The 23884-nt window shown below is 36.8% G+C and overlaps 1 protein-coding gene across 1 annotated transcript in view; it reads right to left on the reverse strand.

Moving 5' to 3' along the window:
• The window catches only part of WDR75 (WD repeat domain 75), a 32406-nt gene that overhangs the window by 7661 nt on the left and 861 nt on the right, over window positions 1-23884 (reverse strand). The window contains exons 2-14 of the mRNA XM_033230907.1: window positions 21747-21876; window positions 19306-19371; window positions 18352-18442; window positions 14746-14870; window positions 12852-12922; window positions 11400-11519; window positions 10846-10934; window positions 5220-5378; window positions 4108-4167; window positions 3900-4015; window positions 2609-2784; window positions 1291-1448; window positions 216-396 (exon numbers count right to left, since the gene is read on the reverse strand). Of these exons, the coding sequence (XP_033086798.1) occupies window positions 216-396; window positions 1291-1448; window positions 2609-2784; window positions 3900-4015; window positions 4108-4167; window positions 5220-5378; window positions 10846-10934; window positions 11400-11519; window positions 12852-12922; window positions 14746-14870; window positions 18352-18442; window positions 19306-19371; window positions 21747-21876 (1542 nt within the window). The remainder of the gene's footprint in view (window positions 1-215; window positions 397-1290; window positions 1449-2608; window positions 2785-3899; window positions 4016-4107; window positions 4168-5219; window positions 5379-10845; window positions 10935-11399; window positions 11520-12851; window positions 12923-14745; window positions 14871-18351; window positions 18443-19305; window positions 19372-21746; window positions 21877-23884) is intronic.

Raw genomic sequence — 23884 nt, forward strand, 5'->3', positions numbered from 1 at the left:
TGTAGGCCAAGAGTTAAATGTTAACCTGAATTTCAGAAATGTTGGCACACTTTGTGAACTCAGAATTTTTGGCTTTCCAGCATTTTTGGCTTTTCAGCTTGCCCCACTGACCTTCAGGCTACTTTTGGAGAGGGCATAAATGACTACTAAAGTTTTAAGACTTGCTTAAACAAGTTAGAAAATAGCACTACATACTTCCCAAATGATTTACCTACCTTATTTTTCCAGCTCGTTGGCAAAATGTACATTTAAGTTCCCATGTTACAGAATCCCATATTGTGACTATTTCCTCAAAACTAACAGCTAGTAAAGAACCATCTTCGGAGAAACAACAGTTAGTTGCTTGATATTTGTGATAACTACCAACAAAGTCACAGGTCCAGCCAACAGCTTTTTCTGTGGAAATATAAGCCATAATGTTCAGAAATTGTGTAACTGCTAGAGAATGCTACAGTAGTTCCCCCTAGGCTCCCGTTATCTGAGGGTTCACTTTCTGTGGTTTCAGTTCCCGGGGGTCAACTGAGGTCTGAAAATAGCTGAGTACAGTACAAAAAGATATTTTGAAAGACAGAGAAAGGCAGAGACAGAGCACACACATATTCACTTAACTTTTATTATAGTATATTATTGTAATCATTCTATTATTAGTTATTAACCTCTTACTGTGCCTAATTTATAAATTAAACTAGTTTATTCCTATATGTATGTATAGGAAAAACAGTATATATAGGGTTCAGTACTATCTGCAGTTTCAGGCATCAACTAGGGCGGTGGGGCGCGGGGGGCTCTTGGAATGTATCCCCCACTGTTAAAGGAAGACTGCTAAACAAGGGACATTATAAGCAGTAGGGATTAAGAAACAAAGATACACACACAAATAAAAAATAAGAAAGAAACAAAGACACAAAACAAAAAAACCTGCTCCCCACAACTTCTTTAAGTCAGAATTGCTACAAAATCTGACTGTTTTGAAATTTATGCCCTCTCCTGGAGACCTTGACCTCCCTCTAGTGGAGGAGTGAAAGGACTCTTGGTAAAAGCCCCTTTTACTTTACCCTAAAAAAACAGAATAATCAGCACATGATTAATCAAGAATGCCATTTAAAAAGAACAGATTTGAGGAAAAAGGCATGTAAAATGTAATCTCTTAAATCTATTAAAATTAAGCAATATCCTGTAGAATTCAATAAAGTAGAAAATGTCCTCCCAGGATGGATACAAGTCATGAGAAAAAGAAATTAATTCCTAAAATTGTGCACACTTTAAACATAACATATTTAATTAACGTACTGTATATATCAGAGTCATCTGTTAATATCCACACTTTGAAGTAACCATCTTTGCTAGCTGTAACCAAGGTGGGCTGTTCAGATTTTTCTGCATTGCAGAAACAGAGAGCTGTAATGCAGTCTTCGTGTGGCATGTTAATCTTAGTGTTAAGAATAAACCTAGCGGGAAGGAAACCACAAATTTATTCTTGCATGAGGACAAAGTGATGCATAGAAGAATTTCTGACATGCTGTACATTTTACAATAGCATCTTGAACAATAGGCAACTGATAATCACCTAGAATGACAAACAATTGAGTGCTCTACCTTTAATGGCCACAGGATGCAAAGAGTTCTAATATATCACCTTTGCCCTTTTGTAACTTTAGAGAACATTATGTGTGGTAGTCAACCCACTGGTACAAAATTAGGATAAAACAGGTCACCAATCAATGATAATCAAAAGCCTACTGTATCAAACTCTGCAGGAACTTGTATAGAACCCAGATTCCTGCCTACTTTTGAAAATAAAAAATGGAATGGCTGTGAAACGACCCACTTGGGCCAAGGAAAAATAGACAGGAAACTACTTAGTCAAACTGGCTGGTCATTATTTACTATTTTTAGTCACCTAAATGACCTCTTAAAGCTTGTTTCGAGCTTAGAGGGCAACGCTATGAATTAAAGATAACTAGGACTGTGTTCTTAAAAGAACATCAAGGCAGCATAGGGTTGTGATTTTAAAAAAAACAAGTTATAAAAACAGTGACTAGGGACAACCACTTAATCTCTCTGGGCCTATTTCTTCACCTATAAAATATAGACAACAGGCTTATCTTACAGTGTTCTTTTGAAGAGTAAGACAATGGGTACAAAGCTCTAAGCCAAGTTCTTGGCACAGAGCAAAGATTTGATAAATGGTTATTACAGCCACAGTACGAGAGTGGATTCCTTATCTAATCACAACATCCACGCTACACTATACTACGCTACACTTCCACCTATACTCCCTCTTTTCCAAAGGCAGTATGCTGTTTATGGAAGTGCACGGGAACATTTGGATTCTAATCCTGGATTTGCCTAGAATTTGGTATTATGCCCTTGAGGAGGTGTCACTTTTCCATGTGTCTTTATGCATTATGAGATGACATTATAATTTAGAGGACACCAGTGCCTTCTCAGAGCAGAAAGCTTAAAGGTTTTATTAGAATAACACCTCTCCCGTATCTCTAAATCTAAACCTTGTCAAGATGAAACATCTTAAAGACAATTGAAACCGTAAAATGGGAAGTGAAATATTTTATACTTTGAAATTAAGTGGCTACACAGATAGTATTACCCTTGTGTTTTCTTATTATACATCCATAGTTTCATTTGCAATTCAAGCTCAGTTTCCTTTTCTTGCCGCTGTTCCACTGTTGCAAGCCAGTTACCAAAGCAGCCAAACGCAGCCTTTGTTAGTTCAATTTGGATCAGACCATAATCATTAATATATTCTTGCTGTATAATATCTAACTGATGAGTAAAAAAAAAAACAAAAAAACCAAAATGTTTATTAACATAAATACACAAATGTTACAGCATTCAAGGAATGATAATTAACTACATCCAAGACAACTTCTATAATCTATAGTAATAGATTTTTAAATAAAGGTAAAAATGAACTAATTGTTACTGTGGACACTAAACTTGTCATTAAAAAAGGGAACACATTATATAGTATCAATTTGGTGGTAATTATTCTTCAATGACCTTGAATATTAGCGATTACTAACACCCACTATATGATACAAGAGAACCGTTAATTTATAGTAGTGCTTTTCTTTTGTTTCTAAGAACAAACAGCTTTACATCATCTCAAGGCTAGATTCTCCAGCACTAGAAACAAGCAGAACAGAAATAAACTTACAACCTTTAAGAAATGAAAAAGACAGCCAATGTAAGTAGGCAGCATTTATTTATGTTTTTTTTTTTTTTTAACAAAATCCCATTTCCTTGCCTATACTAAGTAAATAAAATGCCTACTATTAAGTGTACTAAATGCCTACAATTTACAGGTATTATACTTGAGATAAGCATAAAAAGATTAATACGCTTCCTTTTTTGGGGGGGCCTAAAGGCCACGGTGAGAGAGCTAGTGTCACAGCTGCTATGACAGAGATCTATAAAGAGTACTGTGGGGCACAAGAAAAGTGGAACATCTGGATTGGACTTATCAGGATTGTAAGAAGTGTTCCTCTTTAATCGACACTGAACATTTTATCTTCAATATGTGAATATGACAGTGTTTTACTACGAAGCAGATACAAATTTGTATTGACAATCTACCTATTTTTGTTTCTTTATCCTTGTGACTCAAAGGCACAGATGTATGGGACAGCTAATAGGAGGGCATTCTGAAACAAAAGATAGAGACAGCAAGTGCAGGAGTGCCAACTGGCTTACATTTAATCTGTGGCCTCAACGGAATCATGCTCTGAACAACTGAACTAAGTAACAATGAATAATACTATGTTCAAGTAATTATATGCACAGGATCTTGTTTTAAAGGCTACTAAACAAACTGCTTGACTCCAGTGGTATTATAAAGAGCTTTCATTAATTTCAAGGCTAATGAATCAAAATCTTACATTGTATAACTGTTTATCACTCTGGAGAGAATAAAACTGCAAGTGGCCAGGCTTTCCATTCAAAACCAAAGCTTTAGTTCTTGGATCAATCATCAAACCAGTGAAGATACTCCTATCTGCAGAAGTAGTGACAAATAACAAGTGAAATCAGAGAAATATGCACTCTTTAAATTGTTCATGATTCCAAATCCACTGAGTTCTGCAATACCTTTCACTAGGCCTTGAATTACTGCGGATGCCTCAAGGTTTCGGTGAATAATTATTATCTCTGTGGGTAGAAAAAAATAGGTATCTAAATATCAATAGGTTACAGAAAGCTTGTCCAACTGTGGCTCAGGGTGGCTTTTTATGCAGCCCAACACAAATTCATAAACTTTCTGAAAACATTATATTATTATTATTTTTAGCTCATCAGCTATCATTAGTGTTAGCATATTTTATGTCTGGCCCAAGACAATTCTTCTTCCAATGTGGCTCAGGGAAGCCAAAAGATTGGACACCCCTGGGTTAGAGCTTCAAGGTGAAGGAGTCATCTGAGTTTATATCATTCTGAAATATACCAGAATACAAAACAACCCAGTAAGTTCAATGAACTCAGAGTACTACTAGAAAATCAGGAATATATTTTGTCATTTTGTGGAAAATCTAGGATGGGGATAGGGGCTTTTCTGTTGGAGTCTTTAAGTTTTTTATTAGTTGTGCCTATTAACACATTTTAAGTGTTAATGCAAAATCCATAAAGAATATATCTAATAAAGATAGTTTAACTTTTTCATGCCACTAAATGGACTGCTCACAGTTATGTTCTTTTTTGAAAGAAAAGGAAGTGGATTTACAAAGACACCATAGTCTAGGCTGAGCAGTCACTGGTTGAACAAAGTTTTGGAGAAATACAAGACCGCCTCTATTTCTATCAAATCTACAGGACTCCGGCCCCGAGGTAACAGCTGTATCAAAAGAGAATCTTGCAGTATTCTTTTGAAAATGCCAGGTTTATGAAAGCACCAATGCCCACTTCCAAACCTTCCCTTTACTTCCCCACGTCATCCCACACTAAAAGACTTTGAAAATGTAAGTGGCACATCAATAACCAAATATACTTAGCCTCCACTTTATAAAAATAATTCTCAAAAACGTTGAATTCTGGTGATGCCTGGGGGTAGAGGGGGGTGGATATGAGAGGAGTAATGCAAGGAAAAGAAGGCTTATTAAATCTCATATGCTACTCTTAGTTTTATGTCTCTTTATTCTCTGTTCCCTACAGATGCTAGCTAATTTATGGTGTTTATATATTTCCTCACAATAAAAGTTTAGACTTACTATTATCAGAGTGAGAAGTGCAGAATAAATCTCCTGCAGGCGAGACTGAGATATGTTCAATAGTAGCTCCTAAACGTGGGAGAAACTCCTTATTCTTCTCTGTTGCATCACGCCACTCTACAAGTACAGATTCACAACCGCCACTCAGCAGGCTGGTGCCTTTATATCCATTCAAAGAAATTAAAAGGACGGTGTTTTGGGGAAAAAAGAGAAAGAAAAATATAATTAACACTTTATTTTTCCTACCGTACTAGAGAAATAAACTCATTTAAAGCTATAAAAAGTATCTTCATATGTTTTAATATACTCTGAAGACAAATGATCACTGGTTCAGGAATTTTTTTTCCAGGATATCTGATTAATTTGTTGCTGACAAACTCTTCTGTCGACAACTAGAAAAGCTGGACAAACAAATATCTTTCAGGACAAGACAGCTTTACTAATAAATTTTTCGAAACACTTAAGAAATAAACCAATTTTACACTCTTACATGTAACCAAAAGAGGACACTTCCTAATTTGCTTCACAAGATCCTAGTAACACTATCCAAAAATATTATATGTATATAAAAAATACAAGCCAATTTCCGACAGATGAAAACTCTCAAGCAAAATACTATACCAACGATATATTAAATGGATATCATGTCATCACAGAGTTTACTGCAAGAATGAGATTACTTTAACAGCTGAAAAATAAATTAATGTAACCCCACTTACAGAACAAAAGGAAAAAATCATGATTATTTGAATAGATGCAGAAAAAGCAAATGACACAATTCTATACCCATTCATGATAACACCTCTCAGAAACTCAGGAATGGATGGGACCCTTTGAATCTCATCAAGAATACTTGGATAACATCTATAGCAAACACCACACTACAAGTTAAACTATCGAAAACTTTCCCTTTGTGATTAAGAATACTATTACCATTTTGATTCAATGTTAACTGGATGTCTAGTGCACTGAAATGAAACCAGAAAGGCTTAAGGATCAGAAAGAAGGAAATAATCACTTCCATGTTCACAGACAGCATGACTACATCAAGGCACAGCCAAAATAGTTTACAGATGAACTTACAGAATAAGTAAATTTAGCTGATTATAAGAGAAATATACAACAATCAATTTTATTTTTAAATACTAGCAAGTCAATTAGAATATAAAGTAAAAAATACTATCAAAAGACCATCAAATGTCTAGTGAAAAATATATGTGACAACCCTACAGAAAAAAAATCCTAACTCACGGAGATAAAGACCTAAAAAGTGGAAAAGTATTTATTATGATTACAAATTAAAATACTCAATAGTATAAAAACATCACCTCTCCTCAAACTGATCAATAGCTGTATTGTCAACACGGTAGCCACCAGTCAAATGTGGCCAATTAAATCTAATGGTTTGAAAACAAACAAAAGCCTGCAAGAGACTGTCTTAATGACTACATGGATAGATAGGACACTGTTTCAGACTGTTTTCTCAAAAGTATTCCATCAAATAACCATTTTTCATTCTTTCATGAATCTAAAATGACTGGTTTTAAAGATCACTGGTTGATAATGGGGTTTTTATCAAATTTTCTAAAGCTGCAGGCTGATAAAATCTAGCTAAACAGAAGACTAAAGGTATGTAGTTGTGATGTACACAAAGAAAATTAAGAAGTTTAATCTGATATATACACACATATGATACATTGTGCATACAGTTCATATATGCCTTAAGTTATAAAGTTTTCAACAACAACTAAAATCTGTATTTCTTTTACAGTTACACAGCTATTTTTTTCTCTTTCTATTAACTCATACCTACACAGTCAGTAAGGACATTTCACTGAAAACTACATACTGTAACCATTATTTCTCATTTTAAAATATTCATGCTACTTGAAATATAACATCAAGAATTCAAATCGCGGCTGGGCACAGTAGCTCATGCCTGTAATCCCAGCACTTCAGGAGGCAGAGGCGGGGGGATCGTCTGAGGTCAGGAGTTTGAGACCAGCCTGGCAACACGGTTAAACCCCGTCTCTACAAAAATACAAATAATTAGCTGGGGGCGGTGGTGCGTGTCTGTAGTCCCAGCTACTTAGGGGGCTGAGGTGGGAGGACCGCTTGAGCCCAGGAAGTCGAGGTTGCAGTGAGCCAAGATGGTGCCACTGTACTCCGGCTTGGGTGACAAAATGAGACCTTGTCTTAAATGAAAAAAACAAAAAACAGACCCTGCCTGGAACATATACAGATGTGCACATAAGGATACCAAGCACTCACTAGTATTTTCAGGGTGTGCAGTGGGAAGGAGAGTAGAGAATACAAATAAGTAGTCTACATTGTCTCCATACACTAGTCATTACTCCCCAAACCATAATCAGGTTGAAGGTGCCTCTTATTTCCTGGGGCTTCTGGGCATTAAACCTAAGTAAGCCTCTAAGGATCCCACAGCATACGGTACCATCTAAGACTTGTCCTTTCAGTCTCTAGGAAGATCTGCAGAAAGAAAAATCACTTTTCCTGGTTTCTCATTTTTTAAATTATTATTAAAGTTCTAGGGTACATGTGCACAACGTGCAGGTTTGTTACATATGTACAAATGTGCCATGTTGGTGTGCTGCACCCATTAACTCGTCATTTACATTAGGTATTTCTCCTAATGCTATCCCTCCCCCCTCCCTCCACACCACGACAGGCCCCGGTGTGTGATGTTCCCCATCCTGTGACCAAGTGTTCTCATTGTTCAATTCCCACCTATGAGTGAGAACATGCGGTGTTTGGTTTTCTGTCCTTGTGATAGTTTCCTCAGAATGATGGTTTCCAGCTTCATCCATGTCCCTGCAAAGGACATGAACTCATCCTTTTTTATGGCTGCATAGTATTCCATGGTGTATATGTGCCACATTTTCTTAACCTAGTCTATCATTGATGGACATTTGGGTTGGTTCCAAGTCTTTGCTATTGTGAATAGTGCTGCAATACACATATGTGTGCATGTGTCTTTATAGTAGCATGATTTATACTCCTTTGGGTAGATACTCAGTAATGGGATGGCTGGGTCAAATGGTATTTCTAGTTCTAGATCCTTGAGGAATCGCCACACTGTCTTCCACAATGGTTAAACTAGTTGATAGTCCCACCAACAGTGTAAAAGTGTTTCTGTTTCTCCACATCCTCTCCAGCACCTGTTGTTTCCTGACTTTTTAATGATCGCCATTCTAACTTGTATGAGATGGTATCTTATTATGGTTTTGATCTGCATTTCTCTGATGGCCAGTGATGATGAGCATTTTTTCATGTGTCTGTTGGCTGCATAAATGTCTTCTTTTGAGAAGTGTCTGTTCATACCCTTCGCCCACTTTTTGATGGGGTTGATTTTTTTCTTGTAAATTTGAGTTCTTTGTAGATTCTGGATATTAGCCCTTTGTCAGATGGGCAGATTGCAAAAATGTTCTCCCATTCTGTAGGTTGCCTGTTCACTCTGATGGTAGTTTCTTTTGCTGTACAGAAGCTTTTTAGTTTAATTAGATCCCATTTGTCAATTCCGGCATTTGTTGCTATTGCTTTTGGTATTTTAGACATGAAGTCCTTGCCCATGCCTACGTCCTGAATGGTATTACCTAGGTTTTCTTCTAGGGTTTTTATGGTTTTAGGTCTAACATTTAAGTCTTTAATCCACCTTGAATTAATTTTTGTATAAGGTGTTAGGAAGGGATGCAGTTTCAGCTTTCTACATATGGCTAGCCAGTTTTCCCAGCACCATTTATTAAATAGGGAATCCTTTCCCCATTTCTTGTTTCTGTCAGGTTTGTCAAAGATCAGATGGTTGTAGATGTGTGGTGTTATTTCTGAGGGTCCTGTTCTGTTCCATTGGTCTATATCTCTGTTTTGGTACCAGTACCATACTGTTTTGGTTATTGTAGCCTTGTAGTATAGTTTGAAGTCAGGTAGCGTGATGCTTCCAGTTTTGTTCTTTTTGCTTGTCTTGGCAGTGCGGGCTCTTTTTTGGTTCTATATGAACTTTAAAGTAGGTTTTTCCAATTCTGTGAAGAAAGTCATTGGTAGCTTGATGGGGATGGCATTGAATCTATAAATTACCTTGGGCAGTATGGCTGTTTTCACGATATTGATTCTTTCTATCCACGAGCATGGAATGTTCTTCCATTTGTTTGTGTCCTCTTTTATTTTGTTGAGCAGCGGTTTGCAGTTCTCCTTGAAGAGGTCCTTCACATCCCTTGTAAGTTGGATTCCTAGGTATTTTACTCTCTTCGAAGCAATTGTGAATGGGAGTTCACTCATGATTTGGCTCTCTGTTTGTCTGTTATTGGTGTATAGGAATGCTTGTGATTTTTGCACAGATTTTGTACCCTGAGACTTTGCCGAAGTTGCTTATCAGCTTAAGGAGATTTTGGGCTGAGACGACGGGGTTTTCTAAATATACAATCATGTTATCTGCAAACAGGGACAATTTGACTTCCTCTTTTCCTAATTGAATACCCTTTATTTCTTTCTCCTGCCTGATTGCCCTGGCCAGAACTTCCAACACTATGTTGAATAGGAGTGGTGAGACAGGGCATCCCTGTCTTGTGCCAGTTTTCAAAGGGAATGCTTCCAGTTTTTGCCCTTTCAGTATGATATTGGCTATGGGTCTGTCATAAATAGCTCTTATTATTTTGAGATACATCCCATCAATACCTAATTTATTGAGAGTTTTTAGCATGAAGGGCTGCTGAATTTTGTCGAAGGACTTTTCTGCATCTATTGAGATAATCATGTGGTTTTTGTCTTTGGTTCTGTTTATGTGATGGATTACGTTTATTGATTTGTGTATGTTGAACCAGCCTGGCTTCTCATTTTTAGGCACACAATCTTCTCTAGTATGTAGTAACTTTCTTACAGGACCAGTCCCAATAAACTGACATAACTTTCACCACATGGGTGTGAGGACACTAAAAGTAAACAAAGACAAGATGTACTTCTCTGTATTTCTGTTGAAGACCACCATACTTTAAAGGTATTTTTACTCTCTATAGCTACACTACACAAAGCTGCGACAGAAGTCATGCAACTTAAATGAAACAATGATGGAGATTAATTTAAAATAGTTAATGTCAAATAAGGCCATGTAACAGTTAAAAACAAAAGCTTTAAAATCAGAACCAGGTCTAAATCCCACCTATTCGCCATGTCATGTTAGGCTAATTATCAAATCCAAATCCTACTTCCTTTATCTGTAAAATGAGTATAATGTCGCTCGTTTCCTAGGGTCAATGATTAAATTAGATAGTGGATGTAGAGTGTTAGAACAGTTACTTGCACCTGATAAGCTACAGTTAGGGAGGACACACACTTAGTTATGTAGACAGACATACCTTCAAAAAGTCATATAATTTAAATAGGTTATTTGTGTCAACAACAGATATTTTTATCACAAATGTACACTTTAGAGCTTTGAAGGGCTTCAAAACCTAAAGTAAATTGTGCTGAGCAAAGCCCCAAATACAGGGGTAATACACAAGTGTTTGGAATTCATTTGGCCTGTGCATTTTTAAATCTTCCAAACTAAAAATATAGTGAACTAAAACACTTGATTCATATACTTCAAGGTCATTTTAATAATTAAACGTGCACTTACCCGTCACTGAAAAAGCCAAATCCATAACCATATCATGGTGCCAATGTAAACATGTGTATGTATATTTCTTATCATCATAAAAATTCCTCCTATTGGAGAAAAACAAAACTCTTATTTTGACCATAGGTTTAAGTTAGGAAAATAATGGCATGCCAAATATAATAAACATAATATATAACCAAACATAATAAATCATAATATGAAGCCTTCTGGTCTTAATGTGCACACTTTCTATTTCTAACCAGAGTGACTGACTCCCATAAATAATAAGCCATCTGTGGTACCCTCCTAGATATTCACTATCGTCAGTCTTTCTTTTTAGGATAAAGGCAAACAAAAAAAGTTTTCTTCAATAAATGATTATAGGCAACAATAAATTTTTCACTTGCTTTATAAGCCCAAGGCTAGAAATTCTGAAACAGTAAGTATGAAATGAAAAGCACGCAAAAAAGGAAAGGGAGGCTGTTTTCTTGGACTCAGAGATAGCCCTGTTCTACAGGACTAACATAAAATAGTACATAAATGATCGCCATGCTCTTCATGAGTAAACTGACCAAAGACGAATTTTGCCATCCATGTGACCAGATGCGATGCAGTCTTCTGTTGGGTGACATGCTACACATGTAAAATTGTTCTTAGCATGCTTCTTATTTCTTGATGATGATAAAGTAAACCTAGGAGAAAAAAACAAATTCCCTTAATTATTAAAGTCTCTTGGTGAGTGGTGATGTAGTTAAGTAAAACAGAGCTCCCAGCAATAGCAACCAAAATTGTAGAGCTCTGAATTCAATAAATATAACTGCAGGATTTTTTTTAAAAAGAAAATTTTGATCAAGAATCAAGCACACTGTTTTGTAAACATACATTAATATACAATATAAATTCATGTAACTAATATTCTACCATAATAATTTATCTATGGAAGCCACTGACATTTAAGATTTTAGTGATTTTTTTTTGGCCTGGGCAAAGCTTGTTCACATTTCTCACTGAACCTACGTTTTAGCATGAGGCATAATCAAACCTGAGACATTAGAACTGAGACAATGGCTAATGCATCTGAAAGGACAAATAAAAAGGGATCAATCTACTTGTTATAATATCTAGCCTATTTCCTATTCTTTGGCTGAATACTTGTCAATCTTCAGGCTCTGAAGAAGTCAGGATCCTTATTATACTAAAAAGAAAGCAATCGGCCAGGCACGGTGGCTCACACCTGTAATCCCAGCACGTTGGGAGGCTAAGGCGGGTGGATCACCTGAGGTCAGGAATTCAAGACCAGCCTGACCAATATGGTGAAACCCGTCTCTACTAAAAATACAAAAATTTGCCTGGCCTGGTGGCAGACGCCTGTAGTCCTAGCTACTCAGGAGGCTGTGACAGGATAATCACCTGAACCCAGGAGGCGGAGGTTGCAGTGAGCCGAGATCATGCCACTGCACCAGCCTGGGCAACAGAGCAAGACTCTGTCTCAAAAAAAAAAAAAAAAAAAAAGCAATCATCGCAAGGTAAAAGGGAAGAGTTAGTTATTACTTTCAAATGGTAACTACTCAATACTTAGCACTAGCTGCTCTAAATATGTCACCTTATTCATCATTACAACTCTGTTAGGTAGATATCTCCATTTTAAATATGTTTTAAATTGAGGTGCATTGGGGATCAAACAGACTAAATCTGATCCAATTAAAATTTACATATCCCAAAGCCTATATTCAGTCCTACATTCATAAAATGGCAATGAGAATCATGTGGTGAAACTCTTGTCAAACTACATCCAACTCTGACTCCAAGAATGCAGGCTAGAATTTAGGTGTATAGGGCTTTTGGCTGGAAAAAGCTTCCTAGGTTTTCGTGACAGTATGGTTAAAAATGATACCTCCATACTTCATAGTCTTACACTTTCTTGTAATATAAAAGTAGGAATAGCTCTGGATTATAGGTACAAGGAAGAAATTATAATGAACCCTTGAAGAAATAAAATAAAGCTAATAAAAAATAATTCTTACCTTGATGTTGTTTTCTTTTTGAAAAAATAAACAGACAAGTAAAATTCCCGTACTGCAGCAACATATACTCCCTGGTATTTCAAAAAGAAGATAAGCATTCATAAAAATAGTCAATGCTCCTTTTTTTTTTTTTTTTTGAGACAAAGTCTCGCTCTTGTCCGCCAGGCTGGAGTGCAATGGCGTGATCTCAGCTCACTGCAACCTCTGCCTCCCGAGTTCAAGTGATTCTCCTGCCTCAGCCTCCCGAGTAGCTGGGATTACAGGTGCCTACCGCCATGCCTGGCTAATTTTTGAATTTTTAGTAGAGACTGGGTTTCACCATGTTGGCCAGGCTGGTCTCAAACTCCTGACCTCAGGTGATCCACTTGCCTCGGCCTCCCAAAGTGCTGGGTTTACAGGCATGAGTCACCACGCCAGCCCAACACTCTTTAAAATGAAACATTCCCCCATGAAAGTTAACTGTAACTTTGTTCAGCTGATAAGGGTATATTAATATGATATCTTCTACTTTGGTTGTAGAAAGAATAATCATACTATTAAAACAATGATAGAAAATTAAAAGATGAACTTAGGTCCTAAATCCTAAAACTAGACTCTCAAGCTTAAAGTACAATGATTAGAATATTTTTCCATTAGGAATAATTTACATACACTAAAATGCAATGTTCGACATACATGTACATCTATATAACCACTGCCACAATCAGGATCTAGAACATTTCCTTCCTCAGAAATGCACCCCTCCCTCTTTACAGTCATTCCTCAATGTCCCCACCCCACCTATCTGTTTCTATCGCCACAGCTTATTTCTCTGCTTGTTGTAGAATTTCACGTTCATGGAATGGTAAAATATACACTCTTTTGTGCTTGTCCTCTGTGGCTCAACATCATCTATCATCTTTTTGAATTTCACCCACATTCTCATGTGTGTTATTAGCTCCTTTTTACTGCTGAGCGGCATTCCACTGCATACATATCACATTTGTTTATTCTCTTGCTGAAGAACATTTGGGTTAATTTATATTTTGGAGCTACTATAAATAATCACTCTTGTACACATCATTTTGTGGTTATGTTTTCATTTCTTTGATTTAACTTTGCTCTATATCCTGTCAATATTAGCTATTCTAGTGGACCTAAAGTGGTACGTTGCTATGGTTTTTATTTGTATTTATTTGATGACTAACAATGCTGAAGAATGCTGACATTAATGATGTTAAAAAAGTTTACTCTGAGAAATTAACTCTTTTCAGACTAATGCCAGAATAATGCTACAAAACTTAAGACTAAAGAAACATGCCCCTATAGTAATGTCCGGAGGCTTTTCATAGCATTTGATTTTAAAATAGTAAAGTAACTGTTAACAGGGAATGGCTGAAGAAATCACAGTAAAAACATCAGTTATTATTTATGAAAAACATGTTAGTATACACACATGCTGCGATGTTAAGTGAAAAAAAGATAAAAAGACTTCTGATCTTAATTCTTTTTGGGAAAAGTTATTTTATGAATGTTAAGAAAAAAGCCTAGAAAGAGATTCTTCAATGATCACTGATGAGATTATAGGTTTTATTTCCTCATTATATTTTTCTCTAGTTTCCAAATTTTCTATAATGGGCATATTAATTATGAACAGGGAGGCCATAATTTCTAAAGACACATAGTCTAAGAGAGTTTACAAAGGCAATAGGACAGAATACACAAAAATAAGGATAGTCCTAAAAAAATGTATACCATAAATACATGCTAAAGCAATGAAGAGGCTTCTTAGTGACTAATAAAAATATAGTAATTCAAGGGAATATAAAATCACTGTAACATAAAATGCTCAGAAGAGAGATTGCAGGAAAGAAATTTTAGGTACAAAACAGAAAACCAACAAAACAAAATTTACCTTGTTTCCAAAGGCAATGCACTTCGGTGACTGGTTTATGTAATCCAAAACAAAGGACAGCTCCTTGGCTTCTACTTCCTGGCTTGATGATTTTGGCAGTTTCACTGAAACCAGCTGAAATATATCTAGCCAAAGGAAGCTATATTAATATAAAGCTTCTCTAGAGACAGCAAACATGTGCATTTATTCATATGATTTTTTTTTTTTTGAGACGAAGTCTTGCTCTGTCACCCAGGCTGGAGTGCACTGGCGTGATCTTGGCTCACTGCAACCTCTGCCTCCCAGGTTCAAGCAATTCTGTTGGCTCAGTCTCCCGAGTAGCTGGGACTACAGGCCTGCGCCACCACGCCTGGCTAATTTTTGTATTTTTAGTAGAGATGGGGTTTCACCATGTTGGCCAGGCTGGTCTCGAACTCCTGACCTCAAGTGATCCACCTGTCTTGCCTCCCAAATTGCTGCGATTATAAGCGTGAGCCACTGTGCCTGGCCCTATGAAACTGCTAATCAGTGCTCTAGAATGTATTTGATGCCAAGATAATAATTCTAGGCTAATCTTGAACAAAATATACCTTAAAGTTGGACTCTTTGAATGAACAAGTTTTAAATGGAAGTCTAATTCCATAACTCATGTACATAAATGCCCCAAATATATAGAAATAGAAATCAACTTGTGTCTACTGGTGCATTGTACATTCCAAAGTATTAAGCTGAATGTTAAAATGGAAAAATATGAATGTTGGTGAACTGAGTAAACCAAATGCAACAAACCATCTGAGAGTTTTCAGAAATGCTATCATGGGCCTGCCATAATATTCATAGGGTAAAATCTCCTTTCTTGTAACACCGACAAATTCTTCTCTTTATATGCCTTTAAAAAGTATCTCCTTAAGGGTATTATTTTTACTCACAGTAAAAGCAAAAGTCCTTCCAATAGCCTATGATGCTAAATATAATCTATTCTTAACTGGCTCACTCCCGCCTGCCCCACTTCTCCAATATAGCTGCACAGCTCTTCTTTCTCTTATGTAATATTTATTCCTCCTATGTTGCCCATTTCCGCCCCCTGCTTTATTTTTCTCTAGACCACCTTTCATCTAACTGTATCAGATTAACTGATCCAGTCAGTTTACTACTGGGACTCAGAAGTGTTTTGTTTTGTGCAACCATAACAGTATTCAGCACACAGTGGGTGCTCGATTAGGTGGTGAATGACTATATGACACATAGTCAAGAAATAATACCATCAAAAATAACATGTAAATAAGAGCCTAATTTGTTTTTAAACCAGATAAGTAACTGCAACATGATTTATTCAATTTTCTATCAGAGACTCTGCTTTTGGGCTGTGGAACATAGATAACACAAAAAGGGAACACATATATGTATATGTTTTTGTATTTGAGTATGAGAGGCCCATGGTACAGTAAGTAAGCCAGCTAGCACAGGGGATCTTTTCAAGACTGACTCACATTTTTATGTAGCAGCTATCCAGATTTTCATATGCTGGCTGCCCATTATATGCCAAGTACTAAAGACTAATAATAGATCTCATTATGAGAAGAATTTAGATTACAACACAGGATCTTTACTTTAGATCAGTAGTTTTCCACCCTGTCTTGCATATTAGACACAACTGAGAACTTTTTCAGTAAACTAGGCCCCAGCACACAGAAACTTACTAAGTTCTTCATGTGATTCTTATGTGCAGTCAGTGTTTCGCATCATGGCTAAAAAGTTTTGCTACAGCTATTGGCAACTACTTTTCCAACTGAGGAATTATGGAGTGAGTATAGGAAGTCGCTACCAAATATGAGTGATGAGCAGAATCACCTGGGACGATATTAAGAATGCAGATTTCTAAAGTACATCCCAAACCTAGTGATCAGGAAGATTAGGAATCTGAATTTTTCGTAAACATGTGAACTGTTATCAGGAATCCATGTATTCAATATACGAAATCGAACTTAAATATCAAAAAGAGTGCTATGTTTGGCTGGGCACGGTGGCTCAAGCTTGTAATCCCAGCACTTTGGGAGGCTGAGACGGGTGGATCACGAGGTCAGGAGATCGAGACCATCCTGGCTAACACGGTGAAACCCCGTCTCTACTAAAAAATACAAAAAACTAGCTGGGCGAGGTGGCGGGTGCCTGTAGTCCCAGCTACTCGGGAGGCTGAGGCAGGAGAATGGCGTGAACCCGGGAGGCGGAGCTTGCAGTGAGCTGAGATCCGGCCACTGTACTCCAGCCTGGGCGACAGAGCGAGACTCCGTCTGAAAAAAAAAAAAAAAAAAAGAGTGCTATGTTTGAAGTAGTCATCTGGCAAGATGACTGAATTATTATTAAGAACGTTGCCATCTCCAGAACATTTTTTGAAATGTCCTTTGGAGGTGGTTTAGTGATCCTCCCACCTCAGCCTCCTAAGTAGATAGGACTATAGCCATCGTATCTAACTTACTTTTCTTTCTTTTTTAGACAGGGTCTACTTTTCTTTCTTTTTAGAGACAGGGTCATGGTACATGTTGCCTAGGCTGGTCTCAAACTCTTGACCTCAAGCAATCCTCCTTCCCTGGCCTCCCAAAAAAGTGCTGGGATTACAGTTGTCAGCCATCATGCCCAGCCCTACTATCATCTTAAAGCTGCTTCGTATTCTTCATTCTGAACACAACTGTATTTTATGGAGGACACCACAGGATACAGTAGCATTCTTGAATCTGGGGATCAGAAAATTTCTTTAGATGTAACCTCATGTCAGTGTTCTGTTTTATCGAATTCTATAATAAAGGACAATTATTTGTAATCACTGACAATATTCTAGGAATTCCTAAAATGCTGATGCATGGCAGTTTCAATGGACTAACGTTCCAAAGACAGTGAAAATGTAATTAATAATAACTGAGTCACATTATTGGTTCTTAATATCAACCAATTTTTTTTTTTTTTTGAGACAGAGTCTTGCTCTGTCACCTAGGCTGGAGTGCAGTGGCGCTATCTCGACTCACTGCAAGATCCACCTCCTGAATTCACGCCATTCTCCTACCTCAGCCTCCTGAATAGCTGGGACTGCAGGTGCCCAACATCATGCCTGGCTTTTTGTATTTTGTTTAGTAGAGATGGGGTTTCACCGTGTTAGGCAGGATGGTCCAGATCTCCTGACCTTGTGATCTGCCCACCTCAGCCTCCCAAAGTGCTGGGATTACAGGTGTGAGCCACCTCGTCTGGCCAATATCAACCAATTTTCTATGTCATTTCCACCCTGACTCAAAAGAGTAAGAAGTGTTCAATGATGGATAAAATGATAGTGATGCTTAAGAATAACAGATTTAAGTTCAGTAGAAAGACAAATTCTATCCATCTTTGTAAAGCAGACTTAAAATTTGAGGTCTGCAGTCTGCTATTGCAACTACATATAAAATAATCTTTCCCTCACTGCATATTTCAGAACTTACACAAAGCCTCTCCAAATGAACACAATAATGACAAAAGCAATTTAAATGCCCATTCTAAAAACTGTTAGCTTCAGATTAAAACCAAAACGTTAAATTTTGAGAAACTGTAAAATGTAAAGAGCCACTCAATGCCATACATAGTAAGTTAATTACACCATACCTGGTTTTTCTTTATTTACTATAGCAAAGACAGAATCCTCAGCTTGGGCAACAGTAAAGAGGGCATGAAGTTTACATCCAACTATGAAAGTCTGAAAGATAAAGAGCACCATAGTGTTTACTGTCTGTTCCCTCCAGTAGAACATAAAATCCATTAAGGCAGAGATTTTTATCTATTTTGCTCATTGCTGTATTCCCAACATAAGGAGAGTATCTGGCCTATAGAAGACAACTGATACATATTTGTTAAATACCCTTTCAAGTTTCCTACATATAGATCTGATTCTTTTTAATGGTTTTATAGTATTGTATTGAACGCATCATAATTTTAACTGATGTCAAGGTCATATTTAACTTTTTTCCTACCATAAACAATGCTATAAGGCCTTTGTGTACAGGCCATTATTTCAACAAGAGAGTCTTAGAAGTGAGACTGCTGTAGCAAAACGTTTTTATTGATTTTCAGTTTTAACTCGCATTGTGTACAAAGGTGCCTGTTTCTCTATACTTTACCTATCACTAGATTTTTTTCAATCTACAATTTGATTATATTTATGAGGGGAAATATTGTGTCATTTGTTTAGATTTCTTTATTAATGAGTTTAAGCAGCTCTTCATATTTATTGGCTAATTGTATTTCTTTTCTGTGAATTTACATATTCCTACTTTATGCCAATTTCTTCTACCAGGCTTTTAGTTTTTCCTTATTGGTTTTGGGAATATTTTTGTATATGTGGAATAATATCTTTTGTAAATATCTTCTCCCACCTTTAACTTGTCTTTTACAAGTGGAAAATTTTTATATAGTCAAATTAATTTTTTTGATGCTATTTTGTAACTTGTTTAGGAAGTCTATTTAAATATTTGGCCTTATAGAAAGAAACAGTACATCTACCATTAAATTACATTGCCTTTTTTTTTTCGCATAAGGAAAAGTAAAGATCAATCCACATACCTTTATTAAGATGCCATCTATATAGTCCCACAGTTTAATTGTGCCATCAAGGGAACAAGAATATAGCTAAAAGGGTAAAACAATACCAAATTGATTAAGAAAAAGAAAAAAAATTCATCAAGATATCAAATGAATAATTAAATGCTGATGGGGCATTTTCTATTCATTAATTCACAGTTAATCTTAAAGAGATAGAGTCATTTATTTACATTGCTTCTGCAAAACAATCTTTTCACAGCTTTCTGCAAGAAGCAGATCCATCCTTTTCAAGTTTTAACTAAGAGAGAGAGGAAAAAAGTTGACCTTCTATCTTGAAGAGGGAGATGGTAAGGTTTTGAATGAGATATGAAAAGTACCTAGGTGCAGTGGCTCCCATCTGTAATCTCAGCACTTTGGGAGGCTCAGGCAGGTGCATCACTTGAGGCCAAGAGTTCGAGATCAGCCTGGCCAACATGGTGAAACCCCATCTCTAGTGAAAATACACAAATCAGCCAGGAGTGGTGGCACATCCTGTAATCCTAGCTACTCGGGAGGCTGAGGCTGCAGTGAGCTGAGATCACACTGCTGTACTCCAGCCTGGGAGACTGAGACTCTCCAAAAAAAAAAACAAAAAACAAAAACACACACACACAAGAGCTTGTTGCTCTTCCTCCCAGAACTCAGTTTACTCAGTTTTATCAGCCAAACTCCTTTCACCTTATATGAGTATTAAGGGAGTGCTTCTCAAGTGACTGAAGAATATTTTGCTTAAAAAAATTTCTTCCAATCCATCAAGGACCAATACTTTCATAAAATACAATAGAAATTATAATACACTTGGATGCTATGGCAATGTCAAAGTGTTTTGTGACACTCACTTTCTGTACTCTTATACAGAATGGTAACTAATGGTTTAGGACACTGGTCTGTGGACCATACTTTGGTAGTACCGGAAGACCTTACTAACACATAGGTTTATTTTTGTCCTAGTGTACTTAGTTTTAATTATACTAAGTTTCTGCTAGATTTTTTTTGTTGTTGTTGTTATAGAAAAATACTTTGCTTATAATGTTGACAAAGAATTTTAATATTTTTAAATAAAGTGGCAATTTTAGGATTTCTGCAAATAGAGACATGGACTCAGAGAAGAGAAATGTAAAAATGTTGGAGTAAAACCATGTTATCTATCCAAGTCAAAAAATTATAGTAACTAGGAAATTTATATCACAATTACTGCATATGAGAATCATAAATATGGACCAGTAGAATGTAACAAGTCAAACATATAATTACTGTCAAAACAATGGTTAATACACAAATACTGTGACTCCTAAGTCCAGAATTGGTGCCCCTGTGCCTCAACCAAATCTACTGATAAAACTGCCCTTCTCTAATTTTATTCACCTGAAACAAAGATTTTATGCAATGTGTGTACATTTTTTTTTGCTATAAAACTTAGTATATGGACTTCACAAATTTCAATTTTAACAAAATAATAGTTTTGTTACTGAAAACATTCAAATACCATACATAGCGATAAACTTTTGTCAAACCCTCAGATGATGGCAAGGATAAAATATGTACTTGGATCCCACAGAAAAGTTACCTAACTTTGATTTTTAGGAGTAGCTCATTTAATTTTGGAAAGAAAAGATCGGTGCTACTTTATTTCCTTTGGAATAAGAGTGTATGGCAATGCAAATCCATCCTTGATCAGTAACTTCCAAGTTGGCTATGACTAATCCAGGAAAATGGAATTGGATTAAAAATGAGAACAAGAACAAAATATTGTTGAGATAAAATTTTAGTAGATTTGCTGAAACTTAAGAAGAGAATTAAAATGACCATTTCATTATTCTTAAATACTGAGAAAGAAGGGCTGCTTTGTGGGGGAAGTAGGAAAATCTGCACTAAATTAAATTCCCAAATTTGTCTTGAAACTAACTAATTGACCCACTCACCAAACAAATTTTCTTATCTAGATACCGGTATTAAGACTAGGCAATATCTAGAGTAAGCCAGAGCCTCACTTCTAAAGGAACAGATCTACCAACCTCCTGGCCAACATTTTTCAAAATGTGTTCCAGAAACCAAACAGTTCACAAGTCATGTAAGTTTGAGAAACACCAAATACTACATACCCCTTCTGGATATTCACAATGCATGTAAGGGAACCTAAGAAGACCTACAATCAACAAATACATTTAACTGTGCCAAGCCCTTAATTTCAGAAACTCATACAGCCAAGAATATCTTTCTCAAGTAACACCTATTAGCATTCTGTGGAACAAATGGTTCACAGAATACACTATAGGCAATGCAGTTTAGTAAGTGAAAAATACCCTACAACTGGAAATAAATATTTTACTTATAACCTGGAAAGCTTCCAGCCAAATTCAACTCAAATTTTTCTGTAAAGAACAAAGCCAATCTTAAAGTATTCAGCTATAACTGTATGACACCTGTAGATGGTTGTTGGGGTTAAGTTGGATTCCAGTCACCAGATTTCTGTGTCCATGCAGTATGTGTACACACTCTTCTGTAACTGTGCTGTAAACTTTAACAAAGTCTCCAGAGACACAGAAGATATACCTGGAAAAAAAGAAAGAAAAGTAAGTTTTACATACTGTATTAGTCTGTTTTCACACTGCTGAAAAACACATTTTTCATCATTGTTTCAGTGGTCTTGAACTCCCAGCCTCAAGTGATGCACCTGCCTGGGCCTCCCAAAATGCTGAGATTACAGGTGGGAGCCATTGTACCTGGTGCTTTTCATATTTCATTCAAAACCTTACCATCTCCCTCTTCAAATTTATAAAGGAAAGAGATTTAATGGACTCACAGTTCCACGTGGCTGGGGAGGCTTCACAATCATGGTGGAAGCAAAAAGCATGTCTTACATGGTGGCAGGCAAAAACAGAACTTGGGCAGGGGAGCTCCCCTTTACAAATCCATCAGCTCTCGTGAGACTGATTCACTACCACAAGAACAGTACAGGGGAAACTGCCTCCATGATTCAGTTATCTCCAACTGGGTCCCTCCCACAACACGTGGAGATTATGGGAACTACAATTCAAAATGAGATTTGGGTGGGGACACAGCCAAACCATATCACATACTCGATAGGTAGTAGGATCTTTTTACTGTCCATGATAAAAATGCAACAGAGGTTTCTTTTGGTATAGTTTAAGAATTGTGGCCAGGCGCGGTGGCTCAAGCCTGTAATCCCAGCACTTTGGGAGGCTGAGACAGGCGGATCACCAGGTCAGGAGATTGAGACCATCCTGGCTAACACAGTGAAACCCCGTCTCTACTAAAAAATACAAAAAACTAGCTGGGCGAGGTGGCGGGCGCCTGTAGTCCCAGCTACTTGGGAGGCTGAGGCAGGAGAATGGCATAAACCCGGGAGGCGGAGCTTGCAGTGAGCTGAGATCTGGCCACTGCACTCCAGTCTGGGAGACAGAGCGAGACTCTGTCTCAAAAAAAAAAAAAAAAAAAATTGTATACTCAAATTTGTGTGCCTTTTGTCTATGGGGACATCTATGACCAATCAGTTCATTAACTCAGAAGAGATTAATGATGCCAATGTCATCTCTCTTGCCTGTTTGTAGACAGAGGCTATAAATGGAATTATCCTGCAAAAACAGCCAACTTAACCAAGTTGCCTGCTCATTCAATGGATGCAGACAGTGTGCTAGTCACTATCAACTATTACTCTTCAATAGTACTGCCAACAGCAGTGTTTTTCCATGTCCCCAACCTCTCCATGGTTCACTGGCAACACCAGCTTGCAAATGCTAAGTCAAAGGTTCTGATCCAGTTGGTGAGGTCTGGGCCTTTTGTACAGAAAAATACAAAGACTTTATTCCATTTTTTTTTCTTGTTGCTGAAATGCTGGCTTTGCTTTGTCTTTCTGGATTTGTGGGTTTCTTCCATGTAGTAGCAGCTACTAAATTACTAAAAGTGGTTAAGTTGGGGCACTATTTGACTTTCATGGTATCATCACAGAACAAGGCTCAGAAATATAAATCTTCTTGTATCTTCCAAGTAAAAAAATTTGCTCCGTGCCTATTATATCTATAGCAGTACTCTTATTTATGGTTTCACTTTCCCTGGTTTTAATTACCTACAGTCAAGATCAATCTGAAAATATTAAATAGAAAATTCCAGAAACAATTCATAAGTTTAAAATTTTATGCCATTCTCAGTAGCGATGAATTCCCCTTGTCTCACTTGAGACATGAATCATTCCTTTTTCCAGCATTCTCTGCTGTAGACACACCTGCCCGTTAGTCATGTAGAAACTGTCTAGGTTATCCTATCCACTATTGCTGTACTGTAGCACTTATGTTCAAGTAACCCTTATTTTACTTAATAATGGCCCCAAAGTGTAAGAGTAATGATGCTGACATATTGTTATAATTGTTCTATTTTATTAATTATTGATGTTAATCTCTGTGCCTAATTTATAACTTAAAATTTATCGTAATTATGTATGTATAGGAAAACATATAGTAAATATAGCGTTCGGTAGTACCTGTGGTTCTAGGCATCCACTAAGGGTCCTGGAACATATCCTCTGTGGACAAGGGAGGGCTAC

The sequence above is a fragment of the Trachypithecus francoisi genome, unplaced genomic scaffold, assembly GCF_009764315.1.
Source record: "Trachypithecus francoisi isolate TF-2019V2 unplaced genomic scaffold, Tfra_2.0 Lachesis_group13, whole genome shotgun sequence".
In the NCBI taxonomy this organism is placed as follows: Eukaryota; Metazoa; Chordata; class Mammalia; order Primates; family Cercopithecidae; genus Trachypithecus; species Trachypithecus francoisi.